Genomic DNA, 16,110 nt, shown 5'->3' on the forward strand with positions numbered 1-16,110 from the left:
AACAAGAGGTAGCAAAATGGCTTTAGCCAGACCAAGTGAAGCACCTTAAATGGTATATGCTGAATTTGTTTGCCTGGAATATAATCGATCTGTCAGTAGGACCTCTCCTTGGTACTTGGAGTAATAATTTATGTTTCAAGGATCCTTGAGTGTTTTTTTGTGCAACAACTGTGTGTCTTAATTTAAGAAGGATTCAAATACTTATAGTACACGAAGTTACCTTCATTTTCTTATTCGTTAAAAAGTTTTATCTATAAGAATTTTACATTGCAGCTCACCTTTGAGTTTGCAACGTATACACACTTGTTTTAATAGCCACCATGCTCGTGGTGATACTTAGCATCTCATATTATCTCTTTTTTTCTAGACAATAGAATATATAAGACTATGTACTCAAATTTTACTCTACTATTATTGGCTTTAAGCTTTGAGATTGTTTTACTGAATTAACTTCACGTATGTATATAAGCATTTATATGTCATGTATATCATTTTTAAGAGCAAGGTGGGGAGTTCTTGGAGGGAGGGAGCCGAGAGTACAATAATACCAAACGAGGGGACGAAGAAGAGAGACAACAGAGCGAGCCAGCAAAAGTAAATTCTATTTATAATTAAGTCTGCTCCTGGTTACAACACAACAACCCAGTCTAATCCCACTTAGTGGGGTCTGGGGAGGGTAGTGTGTACGCAGACCTTACCCCTACCTTGGGGTAGAGAGGTTGTTTCCAAATAGACCCCCGGCATCCTTCCCTCCAAGAACTTCCCACCTTGCTCTTGGGGAGACTCGAACTCACAACCTCTTGGTTGGAAGTGGAAGTCTGCTACTGGTTATGGTACCAAATTTTGCGCAACCCTCGAAAGACTTGTGGCATATCCTAAAGAGCACAACAGATCTGTCAATGTGCTGACCCCTTTGTGAAATCATCAGGAGCTAAATCTTCCATCTCCACAAGGCGACAACAAATATGCGAAAAAACCTGCAGATTTGTTGTTGCATTAGTGCAATAGTATTTGGAATTAACACCTACATATTATCAAGGGCATGAAGCTGGAAACAAGGAACAATGGCCTATGATTAACCTTAACTCCAATCACGTAAGAGGGGCGTGTCAAACTGCAATGGGTTCAGTAGCCTTCATCAGCCATTCCATCTCAGATGTATTCATGTAAGGAGCAAGAATTTCCCTACATTTAGCATGGTATTCATTCAAGCATTCAATCTCTTCGGGCACCAGAATGCTCACGTCAATTAGTTTCCTCTGATATGGTGCCTAGATTAAACAAAGAAAATTGTTACCTTCACGGCACAAACATTTCCAGCCTGTGGAATTAGAAAATGAAATAGCATATCAATGGCAAGTGAAACTGAATATCAACGTATATAAAAAAATAAAAACAAAGAATCTCAATTCCTCTTGGATTGCAAAAGTAAAATAGCACCACACACATTCATCTAGAACCATCCATATAGAAGCATATCAGAATGTGTACAGAAATAAAACAAAGTGTTTACAAACTCACCCAAGTTATGTGCTCGAATGATAAGTAACCCTTATCGCCAAAGTTGAACTTCGTATTGCCCTTCTTGACAATTAGCACATTCTCTATTCTTATTCCAAAATTCCCATCTTCATAATAACCAGGTTCTGGAAAATAACATATGAATGTTAGGTCCTGAGAAGTTGAAACAAGAAACCGTAAAGGTGTGCGGAAGAAAGGTGATGACAATTAGATTATTCAGGAAGCTGGCACAACTTGGCATGACGTGGTTTATCCTAATTTTATGACAGACCTTTTTACTAATACAACTAAAAAAGCATCGTATTTCCCCTGATCATATCAGTTATCTAATTGTAGAATTCTAATAAACAACTTTAGGGCAGACTAAGTTAAGATAGGACATTTATTAATGACCGTCCTTCATAAAGTAGCATTTCAGTTTAAAGCCTACTACTTCATGTGAAGAGTGAAAATCCGTCCAAGTATGCAGAGGCATAATCATGATAAGGAAAACTTTACTTCTAAGTCGTAATGTTGTAAGATGCTACTGACCATCTGTTACAGCCATTGAAACTTGTAGTGGCACATTCTTTGCAGATGGTCTGAAACTAATTTGATGAGGTCCTGCCAAAGGTAAATGAATGTAAATATAAATTGCACCTTCTTACAAGTACCTCTTCAGTCATAAGGGTGGCTTACCTTCATGGACATTTAAGTACGACCCAATCCCGTGTCCAGTACCATGCCTATAGTCAAGACCATCCTTCCACAAAGGAATTCGAGCAAGAATGTCAAGAGCATGCCCTATAAAGATTATTCAAGCACACAATGATCTGATAAGCCAACTATCTTGAGGGCCACATCAGTTAAATGAAATGCAAGTGATAAGCATAGGCCTTCAAAAAATCGCCTGTGGATTTAGGCATTAGTACATCCAACCACTGAAGAAGCTTTAATAAATTATAGACATCGAACATACTAAGAATGATTCTACATAATCATACCATTGGTTCCGTTGGGAAACATGGCATTGCCCAAAGATATATGTCCTTTAAGCACCTAAATAAAATAAAGGAACTTTTTAGCCATTAAAGCAGTATTTCGGTAAAGAGAAGAACAAGACTTTCCAGCATAAGATTCTATCAAATCAATCTCACAATGAAAAACCAGCATATATAGAAGTAGTATGAGAAGTAAAACTAAAAGGAAAAGACAAACCTGCATACATATATATTAACAGAAATTGGTTCAAAGTGTTGCAAGCATTATCCCTTCTCATCCACTAACCCCTCAAGAAATAAACCAGAAAACAACTCTTAAGAATAAAGACAAAAGCATTTCACAGAAAAGTTTCGACTTACTGTTGCTTCTTACTCCACGCCTACAGGAGGGGAAACTTTTATAAAAAAAAGGAGGGAGAGATGAAGATTACAAGATACAAGCACAGGAATAATAGAGCTATAGATCTCTAGGATGATAATGCCTCCAATGGTTTCTCTGATCAAGGCTTAAAATGGATTAAAGCTTCTAGGATGGTCTTAACGTAATGGTGGCTAACCAAGTATAGAAGGAGACTGAAAATAGATTAGATAAGCAACGGTAATCTGATTTTCAATCTGAAATCAGAACTCAAGTTATGAAATTTCACTCCATCGTGCATGGTCAGATTCAACATGGTTTGGCATCATTATCAATGCAAAAAGAGATAATTAAAAATACATTAGAATTTACATACCGCAGTGTAACAAGATTTCTCATGTGGAGTAGGCTTTCCAAAATGAACAGTCCGTGTAATATCAGTTGTTCCATCCAGATACTTCAGCAACACCACCATATATATGGAAAGATGACATGTTAAATATAGAAGTATGTAAAGCAACTAGCCTATCCCGAATATATGTTCTCACATACCTGTGCTCCAGAATCAAATAGGTAAATGCAATCTGGATCGAGTTCAGCACATGTTTCTGTCTCAGGTTTATAGTGGATAATGGCCGCATTTGAACCAACAGAAGAGGTAGTTGGAAAACTCAGTCCTCTAAAGTGCTGCAGATGTATAGGAACAACATTGTCCCAGTACATTAAGATAATGGAGATACTATGTTGAAACACAAGCTTCTTAATAATTTTGCGAACTTCAAGCAAGATCACACCCATCAGAAAAGGAACCGAACTGCACTTGTTGGAAGAGCTCAAGGCAAAAGTTTCTTGTTGATTGAAGCAACTAAACATCCACCCAAGATTATCTTAAGTCCTCCTTGATAATACATATTCATAATTTCTACCTCCTTTTGTTTTCGGCAAACCCCTTATTTTTCTACTTCTAAATTCAACTACACCCACTTGCAATGGGGACCCATTAGAAAAATGCTATAATTACACCTGTACGTTTTAAAGAATAAAGATAGAGAATTGTGCCAGTGTGTAAGTGGACAGAGTTTGAGTCAAAATCAGAATATCATATGGTCCTGAATACAAAAGCATAGCGGAAAAACAGAAGCCACAAACTGGAAAAAAACTCGAGGGTCGTCAGCTCAACTACCTGGATGATGATAACTTAATCATAGATAGGGACTAGAGAGACGAGACAACAATTTCATGCGCGATTTTCACCAGAATACAAAGATTTACCTCCTTTGATGCACGGAACTCCTCCAGCTTATCACTCACAGAGACTTCTGTCAGCCTTTTAGTTCCCCTAACATATTAATTAATGGTAAGGTAAGGTACAAAACATTGAACCACCACTAAGGAAAACAAAATCACGCATCCCATGCTTCATGATAAGTTCCTCAATGAATCACTTGACATATTGGCTGAAGATCAGTAATTTGCAGAAGCTTCCTTCAGCAAATCGAAGGCAACTAAAATTCTTAGCACTATCATCATCAAAGAAATCAAAGTCTTACATGTTACAAGCTTTTCAAATACACAAAAGCACACAACAATAAACTTCTATACAGACAATAAACCAAGAAACCACTTTCTTGAATAATGTATCCCTCCGATCACCACAAGATGCTGACTCTAATAGATTAATTCCCAATTTAAAATGTTAACAATACTCCTCAATTTGTTTTCTTGGATCCTGACTAGTGGACTATTCTTTTTTTTTTTTTTTTGATAAGTCCTGAACTAGAGGACTATAACAGATCAATTCCGCGCTAAACATGTACCTACTAATCAAAACCATGAAATAGTACAGGAAACTAGATCAAACTTACAGTTGTTTCTTCTGTTTGGTACACTCAGCCTCCTGGAAATAACCACATGCCCCATAAATTTCCTGCATCTGGAAAATATTGATTTCATCAACAGTGGAACCACATGAACAACGTTAAAACTCATCTTGCCAAACTACTGAAACCAGGGATAGCTTGTATCAAGTATGTCTGCACCTAAAAACAAAGAAGTCCCCCTTAAAAATACAAAGTCCACATTGTTTGCATAAAGGCATTGCAAGTATATCTAATGTCTTTTCCTGAGAGATACATTATCCTTCTACTCTTCTAGTTTAGCAAACACTGAAACTTCTAACCCCAACATATTTGGCTTTTCCAGAATATAACAACAAAGACTAGCTTACACTCTTCACTCGTGTAAAGATTCAAAAGAACAGATATACACACACATATGTATACAGACACACACACACAGACAAAAAGAAGTACATACATAAACACATGCCTACATACATATAAAATCTAAGGAAGATGCAAATGCAGTAGGTGGCAGTAACTCACAAGATTATGAGAGCATCAAAATTAAGAATCTGACATACCTGCTTATCAAGCCAGACAAGATACTGCACAACAGCTGTGATGATGTCCATCTCATTGAAGAAGTATTAGGCATGTGCCTAATAAGAGTTTTCTTTGGTTTGGTAGCCAACCTTGTTGACTTGGTTTGGTTGGTAGCCAACCTTGTTGAATTAGTTTGGTTTGGTAGCCAACCTTGTTGAATTTCTTTGGTTTGGTAGCCAACTTTGTTGAATTGTGAAAAGTGTGTGTAAATTGTCAAATATTGTAGGCTTTAGAGGGTGAAGCTTTGGCTATAAAAGGAGAGCTTCAACTCTCATTTCTACACACCAACAAAGAGAGAAAGAAAGAGTAAGGTTTCACAGACAAGGTATAAGAAAATAGTCTGTGAGGAAAATAGAGAGTGAGCGATATTGTAGTGAGGTGGGAATATCAAAAGAGGGTTATTTCTTTTGAGTGTTGTAGTGGTCTTTGGAGTATTTACCTCCGACCTACAAAGTTGTAAAATTCCTTACTATAGTGATATCAGTTGCTCCTCTCGGGGTCGTGGTTTTTTTTCCCTTATTCAGAAGGGTTTTCCACGTAAAAATTTTGGTGTCATTGTTACTCTTTTATTCTTGTTAATTACCGTATCTCGGTGCTACATTATTATTCCGCTTTATTACCGTGAATATTATTTTGGTAAGGGGTTTATTCCCAACAACTGGTATCAGAGCACAGGTTCTGCTCGTTCACTGAAATACTATTCACTGTCGGTAGTACTATACTTGGTGAAAAATAAAAATGTCCGGAGTAAAGTACGAGGTAGCAAAATTCAATGGAGATAACGGTTTCTCAACATGGCAAAGAAGGATGAGAGATCTGCTCATCCAACAAGGATTACACAAGGTTCTAGATGTTGATTCCAAAAAGCCTGATACCATGAAAGCTGAGGATTGGGCTGACTTGGATGAAAGAGCTGCTAGTGCAATTAGGTTGCACTTATCAGATGATGTGGTAAATAACATCATTGATGAAGACACTGCACGAGGAATTTGGACAAGGTTGGAAAGCCTATACATGTCCAAAACGCTGACAAATAAATTGTACCTGAAGAAGCAGTTATACGCCCTACACATGAGTGAAGGTACGAATTTTTTGTCACATTTAAATGTGTTTAACGGACTAATCACACAGCTTGCCAACCTCGGAGTGAAAATCGAGGAAGAAGATAAAGCCATCTTGCTATTGAACTCGTTGCCATCTTCGTACGATAACTTGGCAACAACCATCCTGCACGGTAAGACTACTATTGAGTTGAAAGATGTCACATCGGCTCTTCTACTCAATGAGAAGATAAGAAAGAAGCCTGAAAATCAAGGACAAGCTCTCATCACAGAAGGTAGAGGCAGGAGTTATCAAAGGAGTTCGAACAACTATGGTAGATCCGGAGCTCGTGGGAAGTCAAAGAACCGATCCAAATCAAGAGTCAGAAATTGCTACAACTGTAATCAACCAGGTCACTTCAAAAGAGATTGCCCAAATCCAAGGAAGGGCAAAGGTGAAACCAGTGGCCAGAAGAATGACGACAACACAGCCGCCATGGTGCAAAATAATGATAATGTTGTCCTCTTTATAAATGAGGAAGAGGAATGCATGCACCTGTCAGGTTCAGAGTCGGAATGGGTGGTTGACACAGCGGCATCTCACCATGCCACACCGGTAAGAGATCTTTTTTGCAGATATGTAGCAGGTGATTTCGGCACAGTGAAAATGGGTAACACAAGTTACTCAAAGATTGCGGGGATTGGTGACATTTGTATCAAGACAAATGTCGGATGCACATTGGTTCTAAAGGATGTGCGGCATGTACCTGATTTACGGATGAACTTGATCTCGGGAATTGCTTTAGACCGAGATGGATACGAGAGCTATTTTGCAAATCAAAAGTGGAGACTCACTAAGGGATCATTGGTGATTGCAAAGGGAGTTGCTCGTGGCACGTTGTACAGGACAAATGCAGAAATATGCCAAGGTGAATTGAACGCGGCACAAGATGAGATTTCTGTAGATTTGTGGCACAAAAGAATGGGTCATATGAGCGAGAAGGGATTGCAGATTCTTGCCAAGAAATCACTCATTTCTTATGCCAAAGGTACAACGGTAAAACCTTGTGACTACTGTTTATTTGGTAAGCAGCATAGAGTCTCATTTCAGACATCGTCTGAAAGAAAATTGAATATACTTGATTTAGTATATTCTGATGTTTGCGGCCCAATGGAAATTGAATCAATGGGAGGTAACAAATATTTTGTTACTTTTATTGATGATGCTTCACGAAAATTATGGGTTTATATTTTGAAAACCAAAGATCAGGTGTTTCAAGTTTTCCAGAAGTTTCATGCTCTAGTAGAAAGGGAGACGGGTCGAAAGCTAAAGCGTCTCCGAAGTGACAATGGAGGTGAGTACACTTCAGGGGAATTTGAAGAGTATTGTTCAAGTCATGGGATCAGACATGAAAAAGACAGTTCCTGGAACCCCACAGCACAATGGCGTAGCCGAGAGGATGAACCGTACCATTGTGGAGAAGGTGAGAAGCATGCTCAGAATGGCTAAACTGCCTAAGTCATTCTGGGGTGAAGCAGTTCAGACAGCCTGTTACCTGATCAATAGGAGTCCATCAGTTCCGTTGGCGTTTGAAATCCCAGAGAGAGTCTGGACCAACAAGGAGGTGTCCTACTCGCATCTGAAGGTGTTCGGTTGCAGAGCTTTTGCACATGTACCAAAAGAGCAGAGAACAAAGCTGGATGATAAATCTATTCCCTGCATATTTATCGGATATGGAGATGAAGAGTTCGGGTACAGACTGTGGGATCTTGTAAAGAAGAAGGTCATCAGAAGTAGAGATGTAGTCTTCCGAGAAAGTGAAGTTGGAACTGCTGCTGATATGTCAGAAAAGGCGAAGAATGGTATAATTCCTAACTTTGTTACTATTCCTTCTACTTCTAACAATCCCACAAGTGCAGAAAGTACGACCGACGAGGTTGCCGAGCAGGGGGAGCAACCTGGTGAGGTTATTGAGCAGGGGGAGCAACTTGATGAAGGTGTCGAGGAAGTGGAGCACCCCACTCAGGGAGAAGAACAACCTCAACCTCTGAGGAGATCAGAGAGGCCAAGGGTAGAGTCACGCAGGTACCCTTCCACAGAGTATGTCCTCATCAGTGATGAGGGGGAGCCAGAAAGTCTTAAGGAGGTGTTGTCCCATCCAGAAAAGAACCAGTGGATGAAAGCTATGCAAGAAGAGATGGAATCTCTCCAGAAAAATGGCACATACAAGCTGGTTGAACTTCCAAAGGGTAAAAGACCACTCAAATGCAAATGGGTCTTTAAACTCAAGAAAGATGGAGATGGCAAGCTGGTCAGATACAAAGCTCGATTGGTGGTTAAAGGCTTCGAACAGAAGAAAGGTATTGATTTTGACGAAATTTTCTCCCCCGTTGTTAAAATGACTTCTATTCGAACAATTTTGAGCTTAGCAGCTAGCCTAGATCTTGAAGTGGAGCAGTTGGATGTGAAAACTGCATTTCTTCATGGAGATTTGGAAGAGGAGATTTATATGGAGCAACCAGAAGGATTTGAAGTAGCTGGAAAGAAACACATGGTGTGCAAATTGAATAAGAGTCTTTATGGATTGAAGCAGGCACCAAGGCAGTGGTACATGAAGTTTGATTCATTCATGAAAAGTCAAACATACCTAAAGACCTATTCTGATCCATGTGTATACTTCAAAAGATTTTCTGAGAATAACTTTATTATATTGTTGTTGTATGTGGATGACATGTTAATTGTAGGAAAAGACAAGGGGTTGATAGCAAAGTTGAAAGGAGATCTGTCCAAGTCATTTGATATGAAGGACTTGGGCCCAGCACAACAAATTCTAGGGATGAAGATAGTTCGAGAGAGAACAAGTAGAAAGTTGTGGCTATCTCAGGAGAAGTACATTGAACGTGTACTAGAACGCTTCAACATGAAGAATGCTAAGCCAGTCAGCACACCTCTTGCTGGTCATCTAAAGTTGAGTAAGAAGATGTGTCCTACAACAGTGGAGGAGAAAGGGAACATGGCTAAAGTTCCTTATGCTTCAGCAGTCGGAAGCTTGATGTATGCAATGGTATGTACTAGACCTGATATTGCTCACGCAGTTGGTGTTGTCAGCAGGTTTCTTGAAAATCCTGGAAAGGAACATTGGGAAGCAGTCAAGTGGATACTCAGGTACCTGAGAGGTACCACAGGAGATTGTTTGTGCTTTGGAGGATCTGATCCAATCTTGAAGGGCTATACAGATGCTGATATGGCAGGTGATATTGACAACAGAAAATCTACTACTGGATATTTATTTACATTTTCAGGGGGAGCTATATCATGGCAGTCTAAGTTGCAGAAGTGCGTTGCACTTTCAACAACTGAAGCAGAGTACATTGCCGCTACAGAAACTGGCAAGGAGATGATATGGCTCAAGCGATTCCTTCAAGAGCTTGGATTGCATCAGAAGGAGTATGTCGTCTATTGTGACAGTCAAAGTGCAATAGACCTTAGCAAGAACTCTATGTACCATGCAAGGACCAAACACATTGATGTGAGATATCATTGGATTCGAGAAATGGTAGATGATGAATCTCTAAAAGTCTTGAAGATTTCTACAAGTGAGAATCCCGCAGATATGCTGACCAAGGTGGTACCAAGGAACAAGTTCGAGCTATGCAAAGAACTTGTCGGCATGCACTCAAACTAGAAGACAGTGCTACCTCCTCTAGATGAATGAGACTGGAGGGGAGATTGATGATGTCCATCTCATTGAAGAAGTATTAGGCATGTGCCTAATAAGAGTTTTCTTTGGTTTGGTAGCCAACCTTGTTGACTTGGTTTGGTTGGTAGCCAACCTTGTTGAATTAGTTTGGTTTGGTAGCCAACCTTGTTGAATTTCTTTGGTTTGGTAGCCAACTTTGTTGAATTGTGAAAAGTGTGTGTAAATTGTCAAATATTGTAGGCTTTAGAGGGTGAAGCTTTGGCTATAAAAGGAGAGCTTCAACTCTCATTTCTACACACCAACAAAGAGAGAAAGAAAGAGTAAGGTTTCACAGACAAGGTATAAGAAAATAGTCTGTGAGGAAAATAGAGAGTGAGCGATATTGTAGTGAGGTGGGAATATCAAAAGAGGGTTATTTCTTTTGAGTGTTGTAGTGGTCTTTGGAGTATTTACCTCCGACCTACAAAGTTGTAAAATTCCTTACTATAGTGATATCAGTTGCTCCTCTCGGGGTCGTGGTTTTTTTCCCTTATTCAGAAGGGTTTTCCACGTAAAAATTTTGGTGTCATTGTTACTCTTTTATTCTTGTTAATTACCGTATCTCGGTGCTACATTATTATTCCGCTTTATTACCGTGAATATTATTTTGGTAAGGGGTTTATTCCCAACAAGCTGCCCCATCCCGAATATGGGCCTTCTTCAATCCTTCCATCTCAACAGGATTCTAGAAATTATAATTTAGTAATTTAGCAACCAACTGTAAGTTTGAGAGTAAAAGTAAGTGTTGAAAACATAATTAAATAAATAAAAGTCTGCTCTCTCTAGTAGCTTAAGCTTTTAGATGAGATGATCACACACATGGTATCAAAGCAGGCAGAGGTTCTAGGTTTCGAGTCTCAACGCCACCCAATATCAAAAAATTTCCGCGTGCTTGGCTCATCAAAACGAGGAGGCGTGTTGAAGACATAATTAAATAAATAAAAGTCTCTCTCTAGCAGCTTAAGCTTTTAGATGAAATCTTCACACACTTCAACATGGTATCAAAGCATAGATTCGAGTCTCAACGCCACCCAATATCAAAAAGAATTTTCACGTGTTTGGCTCATCAAAGCGAATCAAGCCTGCACGTAAGGGGGGGTGTTGAAGACATAATTGAATAAATAAAAGTATGCTCTCTCTTGCAGCTTAAGCTTTTAGATCAGATGGTCACACACTTCAACAGTAAGATCACAAAAACACAGATGACATTTCAAAAGCCTAATAACCTTGGAGCGTTTTAAAATGTCACTGCTAAATCTAGGTAATTTTGTTCCCCTACGCATTAATGTTTTATACTGAGTAACATCTTCCAGTACAACTTTCACTTTTTTGATAGCAACAAGAAAGAAATTATATGGAGGAAAAAACATATTGCAGTGAGCAGATCATAGGCAATGCGCAAAAGACATAAAAGGACAAAGAAAGATTTGTTTTAATCACATAACATGAAGAAAATAGTATGTTAGACAGCCTGATACCTTCAGAAATAACTATAGTTGGGAGTAGATTTGGAACTGGAAGTAACTGTAATGATGAAAGACCATCACAGATGATGGTGCATATTAGACAAAATAATAAATAAAGATTTCAAATTAGTTGGATTAGAACGACCTCACACCAAAAGTTTCATTTTTCAGAAAAAAAAAATAGTTTGACACCAATAAGACAAATTTAACAATTATTGACAAGGAAAATAGAACTGCAATTCAAGCTTTGGTTAATCATACAAGTGCAAAATATGGATGGTTTTAACTGTCAAAATTATGATCATTGATTAGTATTTTACTCAAGAAATCTTAGAGGAGGTAAGGAGGGGGAAAATCACGAGGTCCATATCATACTTCAGAAAAGAAAAAACATTGATGATTTGTATTCCCGCTAAATATAACAGGAAAATTAGAAATGTTAATCCAGGGAAAATTATAACGCCATGAGGTATATAATCCTAAACATCCACACCTCCTAAAATAGATTCAGTTCAAAATGTTGAAAAGCATATTAAGGTCATGCATAATAATAGAACAAGAAATGCTCATCAAGCTCACAGCCATCAATTGTCACAGCGACCTTCTTTTAGCTGACAAAAATTGGAGCTATAGCTGATTGTGTACACACCAAGCAAGCAACTTCAAGCACTTCTTTGCTATTATTTTCTTATGATGGAACAATTGATCTACTTGACACCTAACCAACCAAACAAAGGCTGTGTGAAGACCTACGAGACTTTCAACCACCTAAAATGCTCAGACAACAAACTTTAGGGGATAAGTATGTTCAGAGGTAGTATTAATCACCTTCAGAGCTTTTGCAAGAGCCAAAGGTGATTGCTGAAGGAGAACTTTATCAGCACTCACTTTTGAATACAAAGCAAAGCAACATGCTCCTGGATCAACCCAAATGAGGTCATTTACAAACTCAACAGCATGACTAGCACCATTTCCTTTATTAGCGGCATTTCCCCCATCAATCTCTAGGTTCCTTAGAAATTCCTTAGTGGGGGAAGGAGTGAGTTGATTAGATGCAAGAAGGACGACATCTGAGCTAACATCACCATAATCCCGCACTATAATTCCATTTTCCTCAATGTAAGAGTTTGCCTGCATGGTATGTACATGCTTACTTCTGAGTAGAAAAAGGCAACAAAATGCAACTGTATTCAATTAAAATGAGAAGGTTATGCAGTGTAGAAGCAACCTCAGTGGACATTTTTCGTCTATCCACATAGAAGAAGGCAGAGTCTAATGTCACAATCGCAAAAGCATGAGCAACCGGGCAATATGATACATCACTGCCACGGACATTATACAACCATGAAACCTGTAAATTGGCAATTATACTGGAGAAATAAATAATATCCAGGACCAGATTAGCCAAAGCTATAAGATGGAAAAATTTGGGTCTAGGGTTACGGAATTACTTCATCAAGTGCTGTTATAATCATAGCACGGCCTTTTTCCTGTACAAGCTTTGCCCTCAAAGTTCTCAACTTATCTGCAACAGACTGACCGGCAAATTGCAATGGATGCACAATTACAGGATTTGCTTGGGCAGGTGGCCGATTATTCCAAACTTCATCAACCAAGTTCCTAGTAGTTTGGACCAACTTTTGTTGTTTCTTAGCAAAAGCACGCTCCCATTTCTGTGCAGTATCTACTGATACACACCATGTATCAACACCAATGGCTGCATCCGTTGGTAGATTCTAGTAAAGCACATCATAAATATCAATTAACATATCAGCTGAACTTCAGGGACACAAAGTTCACACTCCTCTAACTTGCAAATTCAGATTCAAAAATTTACAGCACCTTGTTGCATAGGATACAGTGTCTAGAAGATAAAATCTGGACATGGGAGGACAAATGTTGAAAGGGCACATGACATCATAGTCACTAGGGTGGAGAATAAAATCACAACAGATGGCGTTATGATATTCTCTTCCTGCTAAGTTCAGTTTGACATACTAAATTCCTATATTATCATTTAGATATTGGCTTTATGCTGACAAAGTTTTCAAACAAACTATATATCTACTGAAATAAGTAAAGAGAGGCAAGAGTAAGACTGAAGAAAATAAAGATCTAAGATATACATAGTAGAAGCAAGCTGAAATATGATCCATGAGATCTGAGAAACAAAAATGGACTCAAACGTCTTTGCCTATTCTATATGATTTTGTGTGCTGCAGTACACATGAATAGTCCACTGTAAAAGATTGAGATTTTGGCTTCAATGCATTCACAGTTTAAAGAGTCATAAGTGAGAAGATCTGAGATTAAATTAAAGATGGGAAGCTTATATTATGGCAAGAGTAAATGTAGGATACTACATGCTCGTTCAACTTGGCTCGGAGATATATGAAGCTCTCTTCACGAATACCAGGTATATGAATTGAACTGAAAGACTGTCATTCCAAAAGGAGAATGATGGAATGACCACTTCCACATGTAAGTTTTAATGGGCATATTGACGAGAAAAGAATCTTCAAGGAGATTAATATAGAGTATTAACATTGAGATCAATAGACATTGTTCTGTTTACGTATGTTAAAGATTATTACAGCACTTTATGGACAGGATTGGGAATTTGAATCAATTTCAAATTTGTCTATCTCTTTTTCATTTCCATAAAACTTACCTTAATCGGCTGGATCAATTGAGAGGTTTCCATCACAGTCGAGATACAAATGACAAAACATAAATACTGTAGGAGCTCTATCGAACTTTTGTCCTGTTACATATGCTGATTTCCTAATAATCAAAACCAGCTAGGCACCAATGACTGTACGCAATAACTGTTTTGATGCAGATTAAGTAACAAGTAAGACTGGGAAAAAGGTATATTCTTTGCAGTCAAGAATAGGCTAATGATTAACATATATCTACAAAAAGCACAAACTAATGCAGGGTAAACTGAATTTATAAGAAACAAGGAAGGAGTAGTCACATCGGCCATCCAGATATCAATAGCAGGGTCTTCTCCCATACGCATGAGCTTCCACTGATCGCTGAGCTGCTGAGCTGCCTGTAAGAAATACCGGCCGTCGGTCCACAGAAGTGCTTCATTCATTGTTATAAGCGCCAAACCTACTCAAATAGGAACAATATTCTGCTTAATTTCACCAAATTTCATACCAACCAATGCAAACTAATATCCGCACACTGGATGGTTCTACAAACGTTATTAGCAGCAATCAGAAATTAAAAACTGATAAATACAACAAAATCAACATCAAGTGATTGAAAAATAAAATTAAACTAACCAGAACTTCCGGTGAATCCAGACACAAATGCGCGCCTTTTGTCCCGTGCCGATACATATTCGCTCTGTCGCATCATCCAATAACGTATAGAATCGTAAAACAGTTGCATATGTCTAAGTCCGATGAAATTACATAGATTCACACACAAAAAAAAAAAAAAATGGGAACCTGATGATAATCTTCTGAAGGGACAATCAAAGCGTGAAGAGGAGGAGAGTGAGCGGACATTAAAGACCTCAGAGCAGCGAGTGTGTCAGTCATCGTCTCTTTCGATTTACAGATTCCAAATTGGAGATGAGAGCAACTGACCAAATTAAACAATGGCCTTGGAACTCTTTTTTGGTAGTACTATTCCTCCAAACTCAAACTAAATGCTTGATAATTTGCTGTAGCGAAGGTGCTTAAGATAATAATCAGTTTCACTTGTGAAAATTTCTTATTGTCAATTTTGAAATTACATAGGCAACCTCTTAAATTTGCCGGAATTTTTCATTTAAATAATTGAACTAAAGATTGTTCTTATTAAGCACCTCAACAAAAGCTCCACCAATCCTATTAGGCCGTTTGTATAGGTGTCTAATAGAAATAATCTTTAATTTAAATTCGAATAAGTTTACAGAGTCGAGTATGTATTCAACCGTTGAAAAATATAAGAATTATACGTAGCATAATGATATTCTCTCCCTACCTAACAGCTAACAGTCAAGCAAAATATGAAATATATTACTCCGAAGTCCGAACGGACTATAGTTGTCTCTTTCTTTAATTTTAGAAAAAATTACACAAATATTCCAAATAAATCTCAATTTATCAACTTCTAACCATTAGTCACACACTTACCAAAATTAGCCGAACACATAAAAATTGAAAAACCACATAAATAAGGTTTTTTCTCTCAAAAAATCACATGCAAAGTCACCGTCATTAGTAACATTAGACGCAAGACGGAAATGAAATTTTATGGATGAGGTAGCAAATAAGGTGATGAAATACAAAAAAAAAATATACAATATCCAAAAATCTAACCAAAAAAAGGAACTTTTTCAATGGGTATAGTAGAAATTCATTGAAAACAAATAGATAAGTCAATATACAAAAATTGAGAAAGATTGGAGGTGATTTGGACTGGTTTTGTATCAAAATTCATAATTAAATCGAGTTTAAAAAATTCTTCTGCGCCACATGTATCAAACATGTATCACGCATGTATCTCACACATAAGTATATATGGATATACATGTGATACATAATTAATACAAATATGA

The 16,110-nt window shown here is 38.0% G+C and overlaps 1 protein-coding gene across 3 annotated transcripts; it reads right to left on the reverse strand.

Annotated features, from left to right (window-relative positions):
- Positions 1 to 581: 581 nt before the first annotated feature.
- Positions 582 to 15,416, reverse strand: LOC107826023 (aminopeptidase P1). 3 transcript variants are annotated; one of them, XM_016652960.2, is made up of 18 exons: positions 15,014 to 15,256; positions 14,846 to 14,909; positions 14,530 to 14,669; positions 13,001 to 13,285; positions 12,778 to 12,900; positions 12,378 to 12,680; positions 10,714 to 10,768; positions 5,282 to 5,316; positions 4,725 to 4,792; positions 4,132 to 4,198; positions 3,412 to 3,546; positions 3,236 to 3,316; positions 2,505 to 2,559; positions 2,200 to 2,304; positions 2,053 to 2,124; positions 1,522 to 1,646; positions 1,081 to 1,271; positions 582 to 977 (listed from the first exon to the last, which is right to left on the reverse strand). In XM_016652960.2, exons 1-17 carry the CDS (start codon positions 15,104 to 15,106, stop codon positions 1,110 to 1,112), a joined length of 1,968 nt encoding a protein of 655 aa, XP_016508446.1. In that variant the 5' UTR covers positions 15,107 to 15,256; the 3' UTR covers positions 582 to 977; positions 1,081 to 1,109. The 3 variants fall into 3 exon arrangements, with proteins under 3 accessions (XP_016508446.1, XP_016508443.1, XP_016508444.1); XM_016652957.2 differs by lacking the exons at positions 5,282 to 5,316; positions 10,714 to 10,768 and having other exon boundaries at positions 15,014 to 15,416; XM_016652958.2 differs by lacking the exons at positions 582 to 977; positions 5,282 to 5,316; positions 10,714 to 10,768 and having other exon boundaries at positions 1,185 to 1,321.
- Between the last annotated feature and the right edge of the window lie 694 nt (positions 15,417 to 16,110).

Source organism: Nicotiana tabacum, chromosome 3, assembly GCF_000715075.1.
Source record: "Nicotiana tabacum cultivar K326 chromosome 3, ASM71507v2, whole genome shotgun sequence".
Taxonomy (NCBI): domain Eukaryota; kingdom Viridiplantae; phylum Streptophyta; class Magnoliopsida; order Solanales; family Solanaceae; genus Nicotiana; species Nicotiana tabacum.